We start from the raw sequence: 22,776 nt of genomic DNA on the forward strand, positions 1-22,776 counted from the left end.
CAGATAAATGATCATATGATCATATCAAATCTGTCTGAGGAAAACATATGGGACTTTGCAAAATAATGCTAGAGCATTGGAGAAAAATACTTCAAACATCGATTTCAACCAGAAAAACATATTCATCCTAAACAAAGCATCTAAGTAATTGACCTCCACCAGTGATTTCTCTGTCTCGGGCTCAAGATGATGGACTGGTCATGGCAACATTACTTTTATTTGAATGAATTTTAACTCCTTTGAAATATCATATGCTGGTCTCTATAGGGTGTCATCACATTTTGGTGAATACAAAGTTATTAGGGTAAATGAATGAAGTCAATTAAATACTACCTCTTCAGTAGGACTTTATTGTTACTACATTACAACATGAAGGCTGTTATATATTGCATATCAAAATTCTGATGAGCTATTCAAGAGAGGACAGGAGAATAATGCAGGAATCATACAATTAATGTAGTGTATAGTAATATAATGTTTACAGCAAAAGCGTGTCAGATTCACATACAGCAAAAGTAATAGAACCCACCTGAAATGCAGAGACAGACGAGAACATCAAGATGTCGCATGCCTTAACATTCTTGCTGTGTCATGATACACTGACCTCTGCTCAACTGGAGATGAACATATCTGCTACCGTTGTGTCTGTCGCATTTAATCTTGAAGGCAGCACCGTATGTAACAGTCTGACTCAAGACTTAAACACTATTCTTGAGCAATGAAAAGACGAAAAGTTCAATAACATTGCAACTCTTGGTCAATTTTGTTTGCTTTGTTTTGGTGAGCAAAGAAAATACCAAACAGTCCATTGGGAATTGTGTGCAAACACTTTCTGCAAGCATTCTGACAATTATTTTTTCAAATTTTTGTCAGAATTTAGCATACATTTTTACTTATTACTTAAGCAATGACCTGATAAGACAGTGAGCAGAAGCTAAATCCTTTGGGGGGAAAAATGCATATAAGAGACACATTTATTTATTTGCATTTAACACGCAATATGAACTTGCTTTTCCAAAAAGTAAAACAATTATTCTGTCGTATGGAAAGGTTCATTCATTATCAACTGCTTGTCCTGCAGTCAGGGTTGAAGGGATGCTACAGCCTGTCACTTCTGTCAATGGGGAAGAACGTTTCATCCTGAACTCAGCTCCACTCAGCTGTAGTTGTAAATAAAAATTAACCATAATAGACATAATTTCTTTCTTTCCAAGTGACGTTCAGGATAACAGGCTGAATCACCCAAAATCTAATTAAAACAGAAGTTGTCTTTGTAGCATTTTTTTTGATGACATGATGTCAACCAGTGTAATAGTGAGCAAATTTCAAGACGATTTTAACGACAGATTTAACACAAACGAAACCAAATAAACCAAACAATTTTAATGGTACTGTAAAAAAGACAAAAAGGCTAAGTAATAACATGATGCATAGCAATAACAAAATATTTACAAATATTTATTCTGGCACGTTCACAATGTAAAAAAACACCAGGTCCCAGTTATGAAACAGATAGTTATATACTTCACTATTTGGTCTTTAGACATCACAGGCAGGCTGAAGTCCATTTAATTTGTTTACCGCTTCTCTTAAATTCACTGTACTATTTCCATTGTAGGCTAGCCCTAGTCTAAAGATTTGGTATGATCCCCTATTCTTATCATCATGTCTCTGGGTGTAAAGATTCCTGCAGAGCCTGTTCAAGTCCTTCATTAACCAAAACTTCTTGCAGGCCTTCAGCTCTGGAGGCAAGTTATTTGGCCTGTTGTCATGCTGCTCACCTAGCAGCACTACCCAGAACTTAGAAAGCTCACTTGCACTCTTTGCATGGCCCGCTACCATGTTGAGTATCAGGGGGTAAAGGTCACAAGCTGCTGCTGGTACAGAGGGCCCTGGGAGGGTAGGAGGAGAGTGATTGGGCTAAAAGGAGATGTTAGAAGAGCATATATGAATGGAAGGTCAGATAAATATGGCAAATAAGTCAATATTTGAAATATTTTCTTCGAAAAGGTTTAGTTTGCCAAGGTCTTTAATCTTATCTAACTACTGTAGTGCAAAACACCTTTGGGGACACTCCTGCATGAATGCATTTGTATATAGAGTTAGCTATCATCAACTAACATCAACTGGTGCCAAAAAATTTAGAAGAAGATTAGCTCATTAATTAATGCAATTTCCAACCATATCAAAAGACTCAGATATTTCAGGAATATTTGAAAATATTCTATGGGGGATGGTAAGATAACTGTTCTACAAAGATGGGGCTTATACATAAATCTGTGTATGTGTGTACACACACACACACACACACACACACACACACACACACACACACATATATATATATATCATACAACTTACATTCTCTTCCTTTGGGCAAACAATGAGCACTCGCTCTGCAGCCTTGGACTGTTCTGCCAGCCAGCGCATTGGCCCCAGCTCTGCAATCTTCCTTTGCTGCCACATGTCAACAGCCACACTGCAACCGCCATGCCACTGCAGGAACTCTGCTAGTGCTGTCAGAGCCCACTGAAAGGCACTGCTCCCAGGAGGATACACCAACAGGACAGGAACAGGAACAATAGAAGGTGAAGGCAACCGTTTGAAACCCAGTGATGTGGCAAGGTTGGCTCCACACATTTTGACTGGAAGGTAGGAAAGAGCAATCAAAAATTTGGTGTGGAATTATTTCATTTCAGTACAACGTAAGAGTTTTAAGGGTGTCAAAGTGAACGTCTTTGGCTAAAATAGAAATTAGCTCCAATATGACTTTATATTCCTTCTCTTAGGATGGTTTTAATGAACAATATTTTGATCTTATGATGGCAACAGCTAAACAAAGAAATTGTCAAAAATGTTTTTATGCTCGAGTCACTCTCACCACAGAGTTCAGCTGTCTTGGTGTTCAGTTGTGAAGTTTCCTTGTGTTTTTACTTTAAACCTCATAGTACAATACAGTATTTTAATCAACATATATATATACACTTCATGATATTGACCTGAGTTTCCTCACACAGTCCAGAAACATACAGGAGGTTAATTGGAATACATCGGAAAAACTGCCAAGATGTGTGAATGAGAGTAAAAGGTTGTTTGTGTATATGTAGCCTTGCGACCAACTGGTGACCGGTCCAGGGCGTACTCCACCTCTCGCCCAATGACAGATGGGATAGGCTCCAGCATCCCCGCCACCCTGACTGGAGGATAAGCCGTGGATATTGGATAGATATACAGTTCTTACAAAAAGTAAGGAAATTTGTGTTTGGTCAGTTTTTCTTTGTTGTGTATGGTTCTTCCACACGCTTCTGAGGTCGCTGTTTGGTAAATGAATAACTTGTAAAATTGTCAATATGACTTGTTTCTTTAGACTTCAACCATCAAGCGTCAATAGCCATATAAACTTTTAGGCATTGTCAGAGAACATTTGGAAAATTTTTATGGGCGCAAACCACTTACTTGGCTCTGAACTGCACAAATGTATGCTCTTTACAACTGTGGCACCATTTGAAAGGGAAATGAACAGGCTTTCCAATTGCATAAGGTTTATTGCTAAGAAGCGTTGTTACAGCAAAGAAATAAACTACTAAATGCAAATGTATTTGCTTTTTATGCTATGTTTAGTTTATACAGTACAGTACATTGCTGAGTTTTGCAAACTTATCACCAGTCTTCAAGACCCCTGGCTAGGTTTGGCTGTCTTTCAACCTTTTGATGGGGTTGTTGGAATTCATCCCCATCGTAAGTCAAGAGCTACCTGTATTTAAATTAAGGTAAATGCATTATACATGTAAGGCATTTACAAGATGTGTAAGTAGTCCAAGACTGCCAATATAAACTGTACATATTAGTCACATTGGAAATGGCAATATTACATGAAATGAAAAGGGATTACCTGATTACCAGAAAAAGTTCAAGGTTTTTTTCTGGCTCTTTAAAAGCGTGGATCATGATGTACTGTATATCAATATCAAACAAAGGATTGCTGGGCACTGTGTTTCTATAGAAGTATATTATAAACCGTGAGTAGCACAAATAGACAATGGGTTAACACATGTCCTCATTTCCATATATTTATGCCTGCTGTGTACTACTGAATGCCTTCTGAATGTAATTTAAAATTGTTCTACTTACATATAATGAAGCAGAAGCTCAGGATCATCACACTGGCCAGTCCTCCCAAAATAGTAACCACTTTAATGGCGGGAACCTTTTTAGGGTCTGCATTGACTATTGTAAGCAAAAAATAAAATGAAATTAATACAAGATTGAGAAAATTGAATAGTAAGTATTTGCTGCTTATTGAACTGAATCAATAATGACTAAACTACCAACTTTGACACTTCCAGGAGCTCATTCAACAGTTAAGCAGGGCAGGGTGTGCCTTCATGTTTGAAAGTTATTTAATGATTAAATGTCTGGGTGTTCATGACATAGTCTACTGCCTTGCTGATTTTGTTCTTATCGTTCTGATAACATTATAAGGTTAGTCCATTATAAAAATAAGCTTGAAGGGGGTGGGTTGTCATTAGACATATAAGAAAATACCTCATCTGTGAGGTATTTGTGATCTGTAGTGAGAGCAGGGAACAGATGAAGGAAAATCTAGAGAGGTGGAGGTACGCCCTCAAAAAGAGAGAAATGAAGGTTAGCTGCTACAAGGCAGAATATATAAATGTGTGGATGAGAAGGACCCAAGTGGAACAGTAAGGCTACAGAGAGTGAAGATAAAGCCAACAGTCCAGAACAGTGGAGACTGTGGTGTAGTGGCTAAAGTTCCTTCTAAGTATTTACCAAAGTATTCACTCATTTAACCACTCTAAGACGGAAAGAACGAGTGTCTACGCATGTTTACTGTTGACGACGGTAGAAAACAGTGTGTTCGCTCCGTCCTTTACTGAATCACCCGGTATCCAACAGTTTTACCTTTTTACACATTTGAACTGATCACGTCATAGCTCAGCGCCCGCTCCGAAACTTATTTGGTTAACATAAACATAAATACATATGCCATGAATAAGCATGTACTCAACAAAAAAGCAAAATTAAATACAATAAAGTAATTATAAATAATTATGCTATAATCAATAATCACCAAAATATAATGCAATAATATTATACCCAAATCTGAGCTTAAATTACAAAAAATGGAAAACGGCACTAACATGTGGAAAAGAGGTAAAGAAACCTGTTCAAGCAGGTTAGAATGGGTGGAGATGGTTGATAAAAGAATATCAGTAAAATATACATGGTTGTTTTTCTTTTTTGTTATTTTCTAAATAAATAAAGAGTTTATATATCTTAGCATTGGTGTCACACCATACATTTATAACTGCATATACGTAATATATCCATCCATCTTCTGCCACTTGTCCTGCACTCAGGGTCACTGGGGATGCTGGAGCCTGTCCTAGCTGTCATCCTCCCACATTTTGGAATGTGGGGGGGAAAGCGGAGAACCCAGAGGAAAATCCAAAAACATGCAAACTCCACACAGAAGGGGCCCCTTGTCGGAATCGATCCAGGGTCCTTCGTCCTGTGAGGCTGAAGAACTAATGACCACACCACCGTGACTACATAATAAAAAAATATAATAATATATAATATTAAAATCATATTTTTACAAGTCAAGTTGTAAGATGGGCCTCACAGCATGATTGACCCTGGTTTTGTTGCCCTGAATGAGTGAGCGAATGTTGTCTGTCTGTATATGTGGCCCTGTGACTGAACATGAACAGTACCCCGCCTCTCACCCGATGACAGCTGGGATAGGCTCCAGCATCCCCTGCGACCCAGTGGAAGTATATTTTGATCATGATATATTACCTGTAGTATGCCGTCCAGAGGTAATTTGGACTGAAACAAATAAATACAAGGAGTTATTGTTAGAGACAGAATATGGAGTAAAATTAAATCTTATAGAATTTTTTTTACTTGTAGGAAACTGAGTGGGCTTTGGTGGAAAACCTGTAAAGAAAAGTAGGATGCCTTGAAAAAAGGGGTATAACATAATGAACACGCTGTCTTATCTAAAAACAGGAACCTGAGAGATGTTTGGTTGCTAGATAAAACAGTTGGAAAAAAAATGTACTGACATGGTGATGAGCGAGGTATCATGATGCTTGTGACCTTATAAGACGGTTCTCTGACACTTAGAGGCAAAGGAAGATTGGCTGCTTGGATGACGTTAGAGCCATATCTCGCTTTTACTAAGAAATTAAACCACATCTATATTTGAAAAGATGAAGTTAGTCAGTAAAGAGTGATCAAGCTGAAAGGTACACAAACAACCCATATTGATAAAATGTATCAGAATACATTTCATGTTTAGATGAAAATTCTCAGTTGCTATAGTTACCTGCTGTGAGCCAGTGAGGTTTGACTTCACTAAAGGTGGGTTGTATTCACAGAGATAAACTGATTCCAGAGATCCTCGGATCCGAGTGCCAGTCAGATACTTAATGCTTGCTACAGGGACAGAAAATGACTCAGCTTTTATCATAGTTCAGGGTATTTGTTGGTCACCCATCTGAAATTAATCAATCAGTCAAGATAGAGTTTCTGCTCAAGAGAGACAGGTTTGGTATAAAGTATAATGGTTTGTTAAGTCATATATCATTCTAGGGCCTGAGCCATACCGATCCTGATCATTTAGTGGAAAAAAAAACACAAATTGAAACTTGATGTTTGAGCTGAAATGAAGCTAAACATTTTTGGACAGATTACTCGCAGATTTTTGGACTGGTATGACATTGCAAAGAATGATCTGTAAAATAAAATAAAATTCATTAAACAATATCAAGCACTAACATGGGACACTACCAAACTACCACTATCCAAATACAAACAGAAAAGCTTGAGAAACTTGACTTTTGCAAGCACCAGAAAGTGAAACTTTGTTGATCTCCATTTTATACATTTTTATATTCATAGGGCATTATCATTATCATCATCAGCACAATTTTATGAAACTGCAAAAAGCGTGACTTGATATTTTTATCGGTTATCAGTAACCTTCAGACACACAGAACAAACTTTCATGAAATTCTATATTGAATAGATAAAACCACACCGTCAATGTTGATTGCCCAGCTTATGTTGATCATACAATTATGTTTTTCTCCACCAGTCACCAGCTCAGCCTTCAAGTCAGCCAGAAGAGATGGACTGATGCTGTTACTGGTTGGGAAATCTGGAAGGCAATGGTGGTTACTCACTAACATCTGTCAGGATTTGACATTTAATGAGAGCATGACTTAAAGTTTCAAAATAGAGCAACGATCCTTAGTATGAAATAATAGGAATAAAAGAAACATGTTGCCACTGTTACACCAAATATTTATTTCCAGCGAAAACACAATTTCTTTTTATCTATCTTTCTTTATGTGGTAAGATTACAGATGAGGTAATTTTTGTGCTAGATTTCTCCCCAAAAAGCAATAACACAAACAAATAAAATAAAATAATTACAGCAACGCATAAAGTTTAATATTCAAGATTCTAAGTGTTTATGGTCATGGGCACAGTGTGGAAACGTGTTTCCCTATTCAATGAAATTCTTACTTTGCTATCCGGATATTAAGTTGAATGCAAGTGTAAAATGAATCAGTGTAAAGAAACCTAGGTGATGAGAAACAGTTATATCGTGGATATTCTTTTTTAGAATTAGAAAATGAATGACAATAATGCTGCACATATTAAAAACAATGTTTCACAACTTATTTGATGTGTGAATTAAACAAAGTGGTCATGACAATACTGCGGCCAGTGAGTGCAGATAGATTGACAATGAATTAAACAAGTGTCAAAACATACCATTAGATACACGACACTCCACTTTCTGAGAGGAAAACACAGGTTAAAACATTGGTTAACAGATTAAACTGTAACATTTTTCATTCACCACATCGCCGACTGAAGACTTACAACTCCTGTAAGAGAGCCTTGAGCAGCGGCTTGGGAGAGCAACATCAGCGTCAGCGTCCACATCTCGACCCACCTGCAGCCGGACCTGCAAACACCTGTACTACCGCTGCCGCCAGTGCTTTCCACGCCGGGGCCGTCAGTTATTCCTCCCACCTGAAAGGCCAGTGGCCTCAGCTCGCCTCTTTGCGCCAAACTCCGCCCACACCGATGGCTAAAAACGGTAATGTTCGTCTGTCCGCAGCGTGTCCGATTTTCTCCCCCCACCAGCCGCCTTTCCGTCCGGATGAACGCATAGCGAGTCCCAAAGGTAGGAGAATGTTCCGAGATTTGTGCCGTTCCGCCTCCGGCTGCAACCGGGCATCAGGCACCGCGGACAACAACTCAAAATTAAGTCTTGACAGTGTTTTCACCCCTCTTCGCCAACTTTGGAGACTTCGATAAAAAAAGTTACCTTTAGAGGAAGTTTTTATGAATTAGTTTAATTAGTTTCAAACGTGAAATAACGTTTTAATGGATCAAATGTGTGTGAAAGAAGCTAACCGTGTCAACGTGAGGTAACGGCGGAGACCTATAGACCCACTGACGGAGTTGATAAGCTAGCGGTTGCGAAACTGGGGGAAGGGGGGTTCCCACGGGGGGGGTTCCCACCCTTAAACCCACCACTCGTAACACCTATCTCGAAACAAACACATTTTAACTGTGAGGACGTTGCACGATATCATTGTCCTCCCCCCTCTTTCCTATTATGCCCCTTTCCTCGTCTTTAAGAGGTCATTTCTTCACTGTTAAAGTTGTTAGCGTAGCTAACCTATCAGATAGAGTCTATCGTGTCCTGGCCAAACGTCTTTCAAAGTATAGCCCGCCGTCTCGATGTGCATATTTGAGAAACAGAAAATAAAACCTCCACGAATAAAACGTCGTGGAATTGCTTCACCTTAACCTTTCCCCCATCGCCTCTCTTGTAGTGGAGGAAATAAAATTTCAGATAGTTTTTCCTCTGCACGATGTTTTCAATCATTCCTTAGTGTTGGGCTGCACAATTCTCAGGAACTTCTTTCTGTCGTGCTATTTACCTAACTTTACAAATACACGCAAAAAAAAGAGATTGTTGAAAAAAAAAATGAATACGCATTGATGAAAAAATGAAAAGAACCTTATTGGGAATTACAGAACATTGAAATCGAACCATTTTTATAATTGTTCAAATTATTTACTCCTTCTTGAAGCATCCTACTGTCATTGATACAATGATATACGAGAAAATACATGGATGATTTGTTGACTTGGCCAGTCTACTGTAGGCCCTTATTGACCCTGAACCCAACAACCATCAGGCTACAGCAAAGGACCTTATTTACACTTCCACTCTTGACTGCCCAAAATTAAATATATAGGGGAACTATAAAAGTCTCTTGGATGACAGGCAGATCTCAATAAAGTATCCAAAATGTAGAGGCCATAGCGAGATTTGTCAACAAGTACCATGGCCAGGATGTCTTCAGGCATGAAATTAAAAAATCCTGTATGGCTAAAAAAATTTGAAGTCACAGGGGTAACAGATAAATAACATTGTGCCCCCTGCTATTTGTGTTTTTTTTTTTTTTTTTTATTAAGTCAACTACCAGTAAGTAAAATGACAGCCGTTACCGTTGTGTTAAAAGGAATCAAAATGAGAATTTTGGTATTGAGAACCCTCAGGAGACTTATTGGAGACATTAAAATCTATAGTTCACTGGTGTGAAATATTTGCTTCACTTGTAGTTTCCTGATGTCTTTTTTTTTCTTTTTTTTTTGGAATTATGTATTTATTCAGTTTTATTTTATTGTGTGTCCCACTGTGCAGTGCCAGCAGACAAGTAGATGCATTAAAACAACCCAGAATCAAGATGCTGTCCTTGGCTTTGTCAGGCCTTGTGGGAACCAGGCAGCTTGTGAGGTGCAGCAGGCGTGTATTCACCTGTTTTCCTGAAAGTCATTATGTCCTGAGGACCAGCCCCCCATCCTTCTCCAACCAGCGCAGATGCTTCAGCGCTTCCATTGCTCATTGGACTTCATCACCTGCAAATGCTCAGAAAACACCATCATACAGTTATGTAATTGTAGGGGCAGGCTCAGCAGGTTGTGTTCTGGCCAACCGCCTGACAGAAGATGCCCAGGAGTCTGTGATGCTGCTGGAAGCTGGACCCAAAGACATGATGCTCGGCAGTGTGAGACTGTCATGGAAGATCCACATGCCAGCTGCTCTGACCTACAACCTCAGTGATGACAAGTATATGCATTTAGATATTTGGCTGCATTTGAATTATCAGGGGGTGGAACAATATGCTCTCAAGCCAATCTCATAGTGAATTTAATAATTTAATATTTTTCCAGTATTACGAACAACGTCAGATTAAGTTAGGTTTGTATCAATTTTTGTACCCTTTCTTTGTTTAAATCCAGGCATTTCTTAATCAGTATTAGATATTGCTTAACTGGAATATCTCTGAATTTTTTTTTTTTTTTTTTCAATTTAAATAGTAATGAAGGATCTAAAGTTTGTAAAACATAAGCACAAGAAACTTCAAGGAAAGTAGGGATCAAATATTAATTTTTATTATTATTGAAATTACACATTAAAGGGTAATGCTGTGTCTGATTTCTTTTAATTATATGACTTAATTGCAACTTTATGACATGAAAATAAAATCAATCCTCATAATGCATGGGGCATGCTTGATTTATTGTGCTGTGATTCTGACATGAAATTTTGAATCGCTCAAGCAATTATTGTGACTGAAACAGGCTTCTGGATAATCGATTTTTTTTTTATTATTATTATTATTTATTAATTTGCAAAGATTAATTTTAAATATAAACTTCAGTGTAAGTCATTTGTTGGCTCATTATCATTTATCACAAACCTTTAGTTAATGACCCAGTCCCACATTCTTCTTGAATGTAAATCAAAGTTCTGTTCTTTTCTTCAGAAATAGCTTTCCACTTTTGCAAAATACAGTTTTCTCTGCATAGACCCAAATTACTGAAGCCCATGACTTCACATTTTACCTTAATATTGCCGATTATTAAGAGCAGTTTACTTCTGCACTGTTAAGAATGAAGTGATGACTGTTTAGTGCCTTTCTAAGTACTATTTTTCAAAATGAAAATTTTATTGATCAGAATATTTCTGGTCATCAGCTCTACATCAGTAGTATTCTGGGACTTCATTATACCAAAGCTTGCAAAAAACAATCCATTTTGACCTTATTTTGTTTTGTTTTGTTTTTTTTTTTGTTGTGTGTTGTTTTTGTTGTTCTTTTTTTTACCTTTCCTCAGGTACAACTGGTACTACCATACTCTGCCTCAGGCTCACATGGACAACCGGGTCATGTACTGGCCAAGGGGTCGTGTCTGGGGAGGGTCCTCTTCGCTCAATGCGATGGTGTACATACGTGGCCACGCTGAAGACTACAACCGCTGGCAAAAAGAGGGGGCAGAGGGCTGGGATTATGATCACTGTCTGCCTTACTTCAGGAAAGCTCAGTGTCACGAGCTTGGTGAAGACAGGTATCCACGAAATACATCCACAAATATCCAAATACTAAATGTACATGCTAATAGTTTTGATGTAGGTTCAGAGCAAAACTTGACACCCAACGGTGTTAGTGCCCCACTCTTGCATATGCACAAATATCAGTATACATATGTTTAGATTTGGAAATTTACCTCTTGTAACTGCTAACTTAATTTTGCCCACTTGAAGGAAGTTCTTGTGCAACTTTTCAGCTGATTTTTTTTCTAGGTGTCTAAATCCAATGTTATAAATGGCTGGTGAATCAGTATGCTCTATGGGCACCAATGTAATGATCTGGGAATGAGAAACACAATTCATGTGTTAATAAAGGGAAAATTATTTTTAAATGTTTTAACAAGTTTGCTATATAGAATGATGTGCATTAGTTGCTGGATAATGTAATACTTAATCTTGTCTGACAATTATTCAACTAAAGGTCAATGCCAAACCAAATTTACAAGGTTTTTTGAAATACTATATTAAGCCTGCTTTATTTCATAGACAGTAGCCTCGGGCTACTCTTTGCATCTTCTATTGGTACTATATTTATAGGATTGTATTCTTCGTGCTATTCTTTTGCTATTAAGTCTCATGTTATGACTGCCTGCTTGTTGTCTTGAGTTTCTGTCTCAGTGATCTCTTTAGAAAGACAGCACCTGTAGAAAAATACATTAGATGAGCGATACACTTTCCAACAGTGAGCACAACTGCCATGCTAGACGGTGGCTCAGCACAGTTGTGCAGTTGTTGTAACGCCGCACAGTAACAGAATGCGTGAGATACTTTTATTAGAACCTGATTTGACGTTGGAGGAAGGCTTCTACATGGGTGAGTGAACCCTGATGGAACTTGCTACCACTGCTTGCCAGTTACTAACGTGTGTGTGTGTGTGTGTGTGTGTGTGTGTGTGTGTGTGTGTGTGTGTGTGTGTGTGTGTGTGTGTGTGTAATCACAGATATCGAGGAGGCAGTGGCCTTCTCCATGTGTCCCGAGGGAAAACCAACCACCCTCTTCACAAGGCCTTTATAGAGGCAGGGCAACAGGCAGGATACCCCTTTACTCCGGACATGAATGGATACCAACAAGAGGGTTTGGGCTGGATGGACATGACCATTTATAAAGGTGAGGGAATAACGGTTACTCTGCAACTACAAGATCATCACATACCTGTACACTTATCTTCATTGTGGTATTTAACACGTTTGTAGATGACCCTCTTTGATTTAGCCTCATTCTGCCAATCTGTGTCCAGGGAAGCGGTGGAGTGCAGCCAGCGCCTATCTGAGACAAGTCCTGGGTCGACCCAATCTAAAGACAGAAGTACAGTGCCTGGTCACCAAGATCCTGTTTGATGGCAACCGGGCAGTGGGTGTAGAATACACACAAAAAGGACAGAAAAAGAGGGTAAAGAGAGAAGAAATCAATAGAACCTTACAGCAACACAGAACATGAAAAATCTTTTAAAAAAAATGATTGAGGCTTACCTATTTTGAGACCCAAATTAATGTTTTTTTTCTCTCTAGGTGTTTGCAGATAAAGAAGTAATATTGAGTGGAGGAGCCATCAACTCTCCTCAGATTCTCATGCTATCTGGTGTTGGAAATGCTGATGACCTAAAACAACTGGGCATTCCTGTGGTACAGCACCTACCAGGTACTGCAAAAATGTACCAAAAGAAAAATATTTTGTTGATTTATGTCAATAAACAGGCATTGATAACCATATTAACACATATAACATGTTAAATTGTCGTTTTCTAGTTTTTATTTATATCACTCACTTCTCTCTGATGTCAGGTGTGGGCAGTAACCTACAGGATCATTTGGAGCTGTATGTCCAGCAACAGTGCTCTCAGCCCATCACCCTTTACAAAGCCCAGAAACCCTTCCACATGGTCAAAATAGGCCTGGAGTGGCTCTCTGTTTTCACTGGTAACTAATGTCACCTAAAAAACAGTTTTTTAATTATTGGAGAAGTCTCCTTTCATGGGATGGCATTATGTCTTTTATTCCTATCCATGGAAAATATGTAACATACATGTACGTGTCAATATAACCACTGAAGGGAGATATTGAAGTTTGATGGCAAATGCTTTTTCTAATTGGTAAGTAAATATTTACATCTTGGATTTGTACCGTATATATATCAGTGGAACAACCCCCCCAAAATACATTACTATTATAATCAGATGTCACCCTTGCTTTTAATTATGCTAAATCTTTCATGATTTAGCATCAACCTCCTGTGATTGTCAGGGGTAAAGTAGTTATTGCTGGTAATCTGGCGCATGCAAAATTACAAGAGTAAATACATAGTAAATATAGCAAGTTAATTAACGATCAAGTAAGAGATGTGCTTGCAGAAGAGATAAGCCACAGAACATTTCAATAATTATCATGTTTACACCACAAAGTCCACAAGATAGATCTCAGATGGGTCTACTCTTACTTCCTTTACCACGATTGTCCACCAGGATATGGAGCAACGGCCCACTTGGAAAGCGGAGGGTTCATCCGCAGTCGACCCGGGGTCTCACATCCTGATATCCAGTTTCACTTCCTGCCCTCGCAGGTCATCGACCACGGACGAGTTGCCCCCAAAATAGAGGCATATCAGGTGTGTGTGTGTTACAATTTTCTCTATCACTCTTGACACGTGGACAAAACACAACGTTGTCAACACAGCCACATGATATTCCCTGCAAATCCATCCTCAGAAGCAACTGGTGCAGCCATGGAATTTTCCCAGGGGACACACATGTTAAAGTCTTTTCTACATCTGTCTGGAATCAATATAGTTTTCTGTACATAACTTTAAGTTTAGACTGAGCTGCCACAAACTGAGTTACATTTATGTCATGTATGTTGCATGTTGAGACAGCGCTTAATGTTCTGAGTATCCTACGGGAAAATAATTGATAATGTATCAGCAATATAACTGGCGATTTTCATTTGAAACTTCAGTGAGGTTACGTGAGTAAAATGTGGAAATATTGTCAACCAAGCAGCTTTTCTTTAACCAGCAGTCAAGAAAATTCAGCTGCCTCACTGCTGTCACACTTACTTTTCATTTTTGTCATATTACCTGCAAGTTGTTTCCTAATGTATGTATTCTCATGATGTTGTAGGTTCATGTCGGGCCAATGAGAAGTACAAGTATCGGATGGCTGAAGCTGAAGAGCTCCAACCCCCTGGATCATCCGATTCTCCAGCCTAATTATCTGTCCACAGGTATGATTTCTTTAGTAATCTTCCTACAACCAATGGTTATTCTAATCACATTTCATAAAGAATTAAAATTCTATTTTGGTTATTTCAGTTAGACAGTGCACAAAAAGAAATTATCACAGCTCATTTTTATCTTAAGCATGACTATGTAGATGGGTGTGTGTGCTTTAAAACACATTTGTTTGCTGTTACACATTATAATGGATACATAAAGTGATTTACATACACAGAGGTATTTGCTATCTCATCTGTTAATGTATCCCTAAGGGAGATAGTTAAAAGTAAAGATCCTCATCATAAATAACAGTTTTGCAAAACAGAAATACAAAAGCAGTGATTAAGCTATGTTTTTTTTCCCCCTAGAAAATGATGTTTTAGAGTTTAGACAGTGTGTCAAACTATCCCGAGAAATTTTTGCCCAGAAGGCCTTTGATCCATTCCGAGGTCCCGAAGTCCAGCCGGGTCCTCAGGTTCTGTCTGATGCTGACATTGACGCCTTCGTACGGAGAAAGGCAGACAGTGCCTACCATCCATCCTGCACATGCAAGATGGGTGCTCCTTCTGACCCCATGACTGTTGTTGACTCCTCTACTCGTGTTCTTGGTGTTGAGAGACTCCGTGTGGTGGATGCTTCCATTATGCCCAGCGTTGTTAGTGGCAACTTAAACGCTCCAACCATCATGATGGCAGAGAAGGCTGCCGATATAATCAGAGGTCGTCCACCACTGGTGGACCCACAAGTTCCTGTTTACCAACCACCAACACTTGAAACACAACGATAAAGGGTACAAGAAAGGTCTTAATATGATATTGAGATAATTTCGCATGAAGAAAATTTCAGCTGAATGTTCTAAACACTCGAAAAGAGATAAGTGCAGCATTTGGAATCTGGAGTGCCTTCTGATGCAGTTCTTGTGGTCACATATCTATTCAACACCTCTTGTCTTAAATTTTTACACTTAATGTGATTAAACTAGTGGACATCCTGGTAGCAGAAGTCATTCCAGCCACCTGCTACAGGTATCGTCTGTCTGTCTTAACTTCATGTTTACATCAAAATAGAACAGGGGACAACATTCATTTGGGAACTGATAGTCTTGATCTTATGTTCAATTTGAAAAAAATCTTGGCTGAATCTGGTAGGGTAGAAACCCTTGTTGAGATTTTCTTTGCTCAGATATTGATGCAGTCAGTTGTGTGCTGATGTTTTGCAATGCTGTAATATGGTTGCCAGGCAAGATTCAAATATATTAATATATCAATATTCTAACGAACACTATCCAACATAAAAGTATATGTGTATTTATCTTATTTGCAGATTTCTTTTTAATACATTTTTTTGCCAAGAGTAAACAATCTAGTTGTCATCTTTACAAATCAGGAAGTAAAAGAGAATAAAGCAGTTATTAGATCAAAATAAGAATTTATGCTAAAAAAATTGGACATTTTGTTAATTTGTAAATACCTGCAAAAGAAAGTTTCATATAATCACCAACCCATTAAAAAAATCCATTCTGAAGAATAAACGTACATTCAGAAAAAAATAGTTCTCATAGTTTTCATGATAATGGAGTTTTCTTTTGAAACAAGCACCATGATAATGAGACACAAAAAGAATTAAGCTCTGTTTGCTCCAATAAACTATGGGTCTTAACCATCCATTTAAAGCGATGTGGTGGTTTGAGTTAAACTCAATGGTGCCAGAATCTCCTAATGACTCACAGAAGGTGAAAATTTGTATTCTCGTTATGTTTTGTTTGACCAACAGACATAAATCTAGAGATGTGCAACCTTCTACTGTTCACATGGAGAGTAATCAGTAGATCTTCTCATTCATTAGGAGAAATGAGGCCTCTGTTGATTTCAATGACTGATAAAACCATCAAATGTAAACCTGAAATCTGATGATAGTAAACCATATTGTTGCAAAACACTGTCACCAGCAGTTTTTGTATTATCAGGCCAGGGCGACATTTAAGAGTTTTTTTAAAAAAACTGCTTTGATGTTTGTGAAACAATCATGTTATTATTTGATTTTAGAATATTAAAATGAAATAACGTAAAAATAAAGTTACAATTGTGTTAATTAGCAGTCTTATACCTTTCAGTGAAATCAAAATTAATCTTTATTAATAAACCCTTGCAAAACCATTCCAGACTGAGCAACTCCTATCTATCTCTATAATCTCTGACTATTTTTTTTTTTTTTTTTTTGCTCTTCTTCCATCTATGACTGAAATTGCATTGAATTTGTTTAACGAGCCCTCCTGTGATTTATTACGACAGTGGAGTGTTTTTCTGACAATTTAGTGCATATTAGGGGTATAACAGAAGCATAATTATCGTTGTCTTTTCAAAACTCCTTTCAGTCTGTAATATAGATGCAAAATAATTCCCACCACTGAATTTCATACAGTTCTTTGCTCTTGCTAAAACTCAAAACTCAAATCATGGCGATCCTGTTTCATTGGATTACACCAAGAGACATGTACCCGACAGATAGGTAACAAAATAAAAAACAATATACCATACCAAAAACGATAATGAAATAAAAAACAGCAATATACCAGTAATATAAGCTCTTAACTGGCAGAAGTATGTTTTTTAGAGGTAGGTATTATTGATCAATTTCTGTATTTTGCAAGATAAATGTTTCATCAAGTTCACCAGTTAACCCTTTCCCAGAGAATCCCTAAGAATTAATTCTTCCAGGTTTTAGTTTAGTCTATAGCTGTCTTATAGTTATTTGTAAATACACTAAAACCTCACTTTTAATTAATAAAAAAGTAACAAAAAACACTATAATTTCATTGTCACTTTTAGTGCGGTTGTTTGGCATTACTGTTGACACTTAATGGCTGAAAGGGAATTGTTTACACAGCAGATGATAAGAGTGTGATGTCCAGCTTGGACCAATACATGAGAAAAGTAGCTTTTGGAATCATCTGTCATGATAATCTTCCAGGAATTAAAAGTGGAATGAGTGATTTAAAAGAATATCAGGATTTCAATGCTTTAGCTTGTAAACTCTAATTGTACTTGTTGACAGGGTACCTCTGAAGGGTCCATCAGAACATGCAAAGGCTTTGTAGTATTAATCTTTGCGCCGGAATATGAACCTTCATAACTGTGATATTAATTGTTTACATTGAATGTTGTGCACTTTTATTTAATGTTAAGAAGACCCTAATAAAGAAGTAACTAGTAAAGGGAAAACTGTGAAAACTGACAGACCTGTACCGATTGTAAACCACCACTAGAAACCAGGACCTTCTCCTGACTTTAATCAATGATCCTTACAAAATTCCTCCGCGGGTAAGTTCAGGCAAATATTCAAGGAAAAAAAGTGTACAAAACAATGATTTTTGTCTTCTTCCCTTTGTACAAAATTCTCAAAGGTACGAGCAATGCTACAAGGTAGATACAGCTATATGTGTTGTTTCTTGCTATCATAAAACAAATGATAGAAACCAGAAATGTTCACTTTTTACAAAGACTGTACAGATCTTTTTACAATATTGTCATTTCACAGATATCTGAAGTGGAGGAATAGTACTCATTAATAAAGCTTGCAGTAAACAAACCTTGTCTCTTTTTGGTTTATTTTTTAGCAAGATTAGATTTTGAATTGTTTGAGTAGCTGTCATGCCAATACACCATTGATTATCTGCTGTTATTGCATCAGATTATTAAGATTGCAAATATACAAAACAACCAAAGGGTGATTACATTTTTCCTTCAATTAAAAAAAGTAGCCATACAGCTGATCAATGATGGCACTGATTATAATTTTTTCATCCCAAAAAATGTTTCGGTTTCTGAACTATTAGCAGCTTTGGTAAAAAGTCTGTACTTCCCTGTATAAGAACTGTAAGTACAGCAAGTATATACAAAACAGTAGGTCTGTAAAATCAATGAAATAGGAAAATACTTTGAGATCACTGTTCAGGTTACACTGCATATCTACTTAACTTTCCACGCACAATTTTTTTTCTTCGGATATCAAATTAGAACCCTATTCAAGTGTGTTATGTGCCAGCCATTTTCAACAAATTAAATCATAACTAAAACCAGTCAGTCATCTGTGCAGTACTTCCAGGAAGCCCCCCTGCATATACCCCATTTATTTTCCAGACTCTAGTTCAAAGAAGAAGCAGGACCATGTACTGGCCATGTGATGAGTATCACTAGCTCGTATCCAGCTATGGGATAAGATTATCAGTACATCTACACCAGAAAAAGTTTTTTTTTCTGTATCATCTACGTTCCAATCGAGTCTTGTACCTGTAGTCATTATAAAAATACAACTGTACACCTAAGCAAAACATTTTTGGGGAAAACAATTGAATATCGATGGACATCACTCCATGATCCCTTGTTTTTGGTTTTATATATGACAGAGCCCTTTAATTTGCAGAGATCAAACATTGTAGAATGCCCTGCCATCACCTAGCATGATTTTATGTTATATTTACATATTAATATGGCTAGCAGTTGGAAAACAAAAATGCAGAGGTATAGCTCTTCACAGAAAATCTGAACATCCCACAACATCAGAAATAACCAACCCACCTTACAGATAAACGGGGTAATCAAAATAAACCATATACTGCAATATACTGAATTTATCAATGGCAAGAAAATATAACTTCCCTTGATGCTGAAGTGTTTTTTTTTTTTGCTGAACATTAGAAGGAAATCAGCAGCATGTAAAGTGTAGTGTTCAAGATCTTAGTGCATTAAAGTTTCAGTTTTGTCAGAAAACTGGAGTTCATCAGTTCCTTGCAGACAGGTACTAAGATTTCTTGGTACTGAAAGGACTGGCTGTTGAGGTGTTACAGTGAAGATGATACTGTTACAGTATAATGAGTTCTGCACTTTCCCAATGAAATGGGAATCTTTGAGCCTTTGCTTTATTCCAGAACAGACATGGGTGATAAATTATGCAATCTCAGAACTGGAGCTTGTTGAAACATTAGTTTAAGTAACATGCAGCATAAATCACTGGGGATTAGTGTCTTCACATCATATATTGATCTGATCAGCTATTATTAATATTTTACACAGCTTCTTATGTTTCCAATTTAATAATCAAGTAAGTGGATCTACATAAGGTAAATGATTACATAACCCAAATGACATTGGTGCGGTCAAATTTAGCCTTTATTTTAAGGGAATTTAAATAAATCCAAACACAGGCGTGTCGCTGTAGTGGTTGTAAAAGAAGAACGACGTACAGTGTGTTTCCCTGTTTGTCTGAAACAGAAGGATATGCCTGAGGACAGTCTCTTTTTTTCTTTATATGATATGTCATTTCCTACGTAAAGACCCTGAACTGTGAACCCGAAGCAGCTCCCTGATTCAAACGTATCAGCTGTGATGGCTTTAACTGGCTCCACTCTGTATCCAAATTAACAGATAAAAATATTATATACACATACGCACACATAGTTTTCGTCTTTACTGAACCGTAGAGGCTAAAATGTAAGATTTAAAAACTAGGAGTTTTCAGCTGTAGTTTTAGTTCCTAACTAGGAGAATTGAAGCTTTGTAAAGCCAGTTCACACACTTTTACTCAAACACACACAAAGCTCAGACAATTTTCCAAATGGAGGTGATGACGCTGACGTGAACATTGTTTTGTTTGTTTTTCTGTTTCGTAAACAACCAAGAGTCAATGAAAACACCCAATTTTCACTGCAATAACTAAGAAATATGAGAAGAAAGATCTCAGACTCTTCTCTGTACTGGATTAGGGAACCTAAGGGACTGGAAACCCCCTTACCTCAAATATCACTAGATTCATTTTCCAATAATACAAAACTACTCTCCTGTATAGGCTGTATTCTCCAAATGCTGTCTATAATTCACTGTAATTTCAAAATGATGTATTTATTGGATAAAATACATTTCCAGAGCTATTACTGAACACAGCACAGGCTCCAGTGATTGTACAAAACTTGGTCATAGCAGGGGCCACTTATGTAAAATATCAGCTCAAAAGGGTGTGAAATTGCAATAAATCAATCAGTATGATGCTGAGGTAACAAGAAAAAGAATATGATTCTCGTGGATTCTGGCTTTGTAATATCTAAATGGATCAAGACCAAAAATTGTAAAATGGTTTGGAGTTGATGAGAATCAGACCTGAATGAGTCCCAATGTGTAGGATTGTTTTGTAGATGTTAAAACTTGAATTTAATGTCTCAAAGAGGGTACCATAGGATACTATTTACTGTTCTACGCTATCAAACTAGGTGTCACAAATAGAGAGCAAAAAGGGCAGTTGTCTTCTAATCTAAAAATTTTGAGGGTTGTTTTTTATTCCTTGCTTTTGGATGCTTTTGTGTTGCAGTGATCCACTTCAGGCACAAAACACAGGTCATCCAATCAATCATTTGAAAGATATTGAACATAATATCGTGAATCACCTATAAAAATATATGAACGACTAAACATCATTTTCATAACATCATCTTGTGATTGATTAGACTGCACAGCTTTCAGATGTTGGGTTATTCTTAAAAGAATGGAGTAGAAAATGCATCCCTGGTCTTTTCTGGTGGCTTTGCAAAGCTACTAGGTTACCCTGGAGTTAAAATCACCCATAAATAAAAAAAAAGAAAAACTACTTCTAAGAAGTCCTGAACTGCTGATTGCCCTTCCTTAAATATCTATTCAATTTAGGTCTCCATTCCTGCAGAAAGAGAAAAAAGGCACTTTGTTCTCTTATTCATCCGTGATTTACATTTTAGTCATTTACCGGATGCCAGAGTCTCCATCCATGTGAAACAATTTCAATAAATTAAATTGAAAAAACTAAAAATTCCATGTCAGCCGCCGCTATAGTGAGGTGATGCATATCATCTCGTCTGTTAGGTCCTCCTCACATTTCACGGCCACATACGTCTCCTCATCACTGTAGTCACGGTTGCTTCGGTCTCCTAGATGCGCAGTGACAAGTGGATCCGGGGTGATGTCCCCTGCTGTCTCTGTGTTACTCACAGTCCCATTCAGCAGGTTACTGGCAGCGCTCTCCATCTCATCAATGGTCATCTCACAGGCGTCTGCAATTTCGTGCTTGGTAACTGACACAAAATTGGGGTCCCTGGCATATTTCCCCAAGCCCTCAGAGATCAATGCCTGAAAGCAATTGAAGAAAAAAAGAATTGTTTTCTTTTCATGTATGTCAGTTACGTAATATTTCAAATGTAAACAAATAACTTTCTTTTTTTCTTTTACGGTTGTTGCTGAAAACCGCCTATTTTCATATCCAAATATAATTATTTAGTATGACATACTAAATAATAACTGGCATACTCATTTATGGCATTTATATCATTTATGGCATACTCATTTAAGGACATGCAGAGTTAACCCTTATTTTGTCACAATATGTACTACCCCTCATATATGTTTCTCCTATAATTGATTAATAATCACACATAAAAAAAATTAGCATGGTTTACTGTTTATATCAGTATCGACAATGTATTATCTCCAAAATCAGCAATAAATCATTCTGAAACATGTCTGTGCTTCTGAAATGGAATAAAACTCACAGCCTCCACCAGACTATTGGCACTGCCTCTTTTCTGCAGAAAGTGCGAGCAGCCCTCAGAGGGCAGCTGCAGGTGTGATGGAGAATGTGTTCGGCTGGAAACGGGTTCCTGGCCGTCTGTGTACCAGGAGCTTCTTTTGACGGTCCTGGAGAGGCTGCCGTCACTGCTGGGGCTTCTCCAGTCCACCTGACCGCAGTTTCAAAATACGTCCTGATTTTGTTTCAACACCAACTGGCAGATTTAATTGTGCTACTTAAGACAAATGTTTTATCAATGTTGACAATGGACACTCAGCACTGGTGATGTATTACCAGTGACATGAATGAGTACACATTCCAGAGTATTTATTTAACAGACAGTTAGTACTGTATCTCCCCTTATTTTTCCCCTACAAGAAAATTCCAACCAGCAAATCAGCATGTAAATCTGAGAAATTGCATGATAATTAAACAGGCAATTACTCAAAACCACAATAAGACTTTTTCTTAAGTTACATAATTAAAAAAAG

The 22,776-nt window shown here is 37.5% G+C and overlaps 3 protein-coding genes across 22 annotated transcripts in view; 1 reads left to right on the plus strand and 2 right to left on the minus strand.

Moving 5' to 3' along the window:
• Positions 1-305: 305 nt before the first annotated feature.
• On the minus strand, positions 306-8,625 carry il17rb (interleukin 17 receptor B). 5 transcript variants are annotated; one of them, XM_086159270.1, is made up of 10 exons: positions 7,924-8,625; positions 7,813-7,837; positions 7,070-7,189; positions 6,356-6,465; positions 6,093-6,225; positions 5,932-5,964; positions 5,824-5,853; positions 4,132-4,227; positions 2,362-2,645; positions 306-1,920 (listed from the first exon to the last, which is right to left on the minus strand). In XM_086159270.1, exons 1-10 carry the CDS (start codon positions 7,984-7,986, stop codon positions 1,540-1,542), a joined length of 1,275 nt encoding a protein of 424 aa, XP_086015396.1. In that variant the 5' UTR covers positions 7,987-8,625; the 3' UTR covers positions 306-1,539. The 5 variants fall into 5 exon arrangements, with proteins under 5 accessions (XP_086015396.1, XP_086015393.1, XP_086015395.1 ...); XM_086159267.1 differs by having other exon boundaries at positions 5,824-5,964; positions 7,924-8,374; positions 8,464-8,501; XM_086159271.1 differs by having other exon boundaries at positions 1,725-1,892; positions 5,824-5,964.
• On the plus strand, positions 8,119-16,250 carry chdh (choline dehydrogenase). Of its 2 annotated transcripts, XM_086159265.1 has the most exons (10): positions 8,119-8,230; positions 9,767-10,192; positions 11,242-11,472; positions 12,435-12,601; positions 12,732-12,883; positions 13,003-13,132; positions 13,276-13,410; positions 13,953-14,095; positions 14,607-14,709; positions 15,070-16,250. In XM_086159265.1, exons 2-10 carry the CDS (start codon positions 9,810-9,812, stop codon positions 15,486-15,488), a joined length of 1,863 nt encoding a protein of 620 aa, XP_086015391.1. In that variant the 5' UTR covers positions 8,119-8,230; positions 9,767-9,809; the 3' UTR covers positions 15,489-16,250. The 2 variants fall into 2 exon arrangements, with proteins under 2 accessions (XP_086015391.1, XP_086015392.1); XM_086159266.1 differs by lacking the exon at positions 8,119-8,230 and having other exon boundaries at positions 10,050-10,324.
• Positions 16,251-16,899: 649 nt separating this feature from the next.
• The window catches only part of cacna1db (calcium channel, voltage-dependent, L type, alpha 1D subunit, b), an 84,894-nt gene continuing 79,017 nt past the window's right edge, over positions 16,900-22,776 (minus strand). For 13 of the 15 annotated variants that reach the window (XM_086159259.1, XM_086159264.1, XM_086159258.1 and 10 more), the window contains 2 exons: positions 22,269-22,454; positions 16,900-21,849 (listed from right to left, as the gene is read on the minus strand). In XM_086159259.1, the coding sequence (XP_086015385.1) occupies positions 21,550-21,849; positions 22,269-22,454 (486 nt within the window). In that variant the 3' untranslated portion in view covers positions 16,900-21,549. The remainder of the gene's footprint in view (positions 21,850-22,268; positions 22,455-22,776) is intronic. The other 2 variants (XM_086159263.1, XM_086159262.1) reach the window with 1 other exon arrangement.

Source organism: Fistularia commersonii, chromosome 14 (assembly GCF_037954325.1).
Source record: "Fistularia commersonii isolate RoL2024-O1a breed Wild chromosome 14, RoL_Fcom_v1.0, whole genome shotgun sequence".
In the NCBI taxonomy this organism is placed as follows: domain Eukaryota; kingdom Metazoa; phylum Chordata; class Actinopteri; order Syngnathiformes; family Fistulariidae; genus Fistularia; species Fistularia commersonii.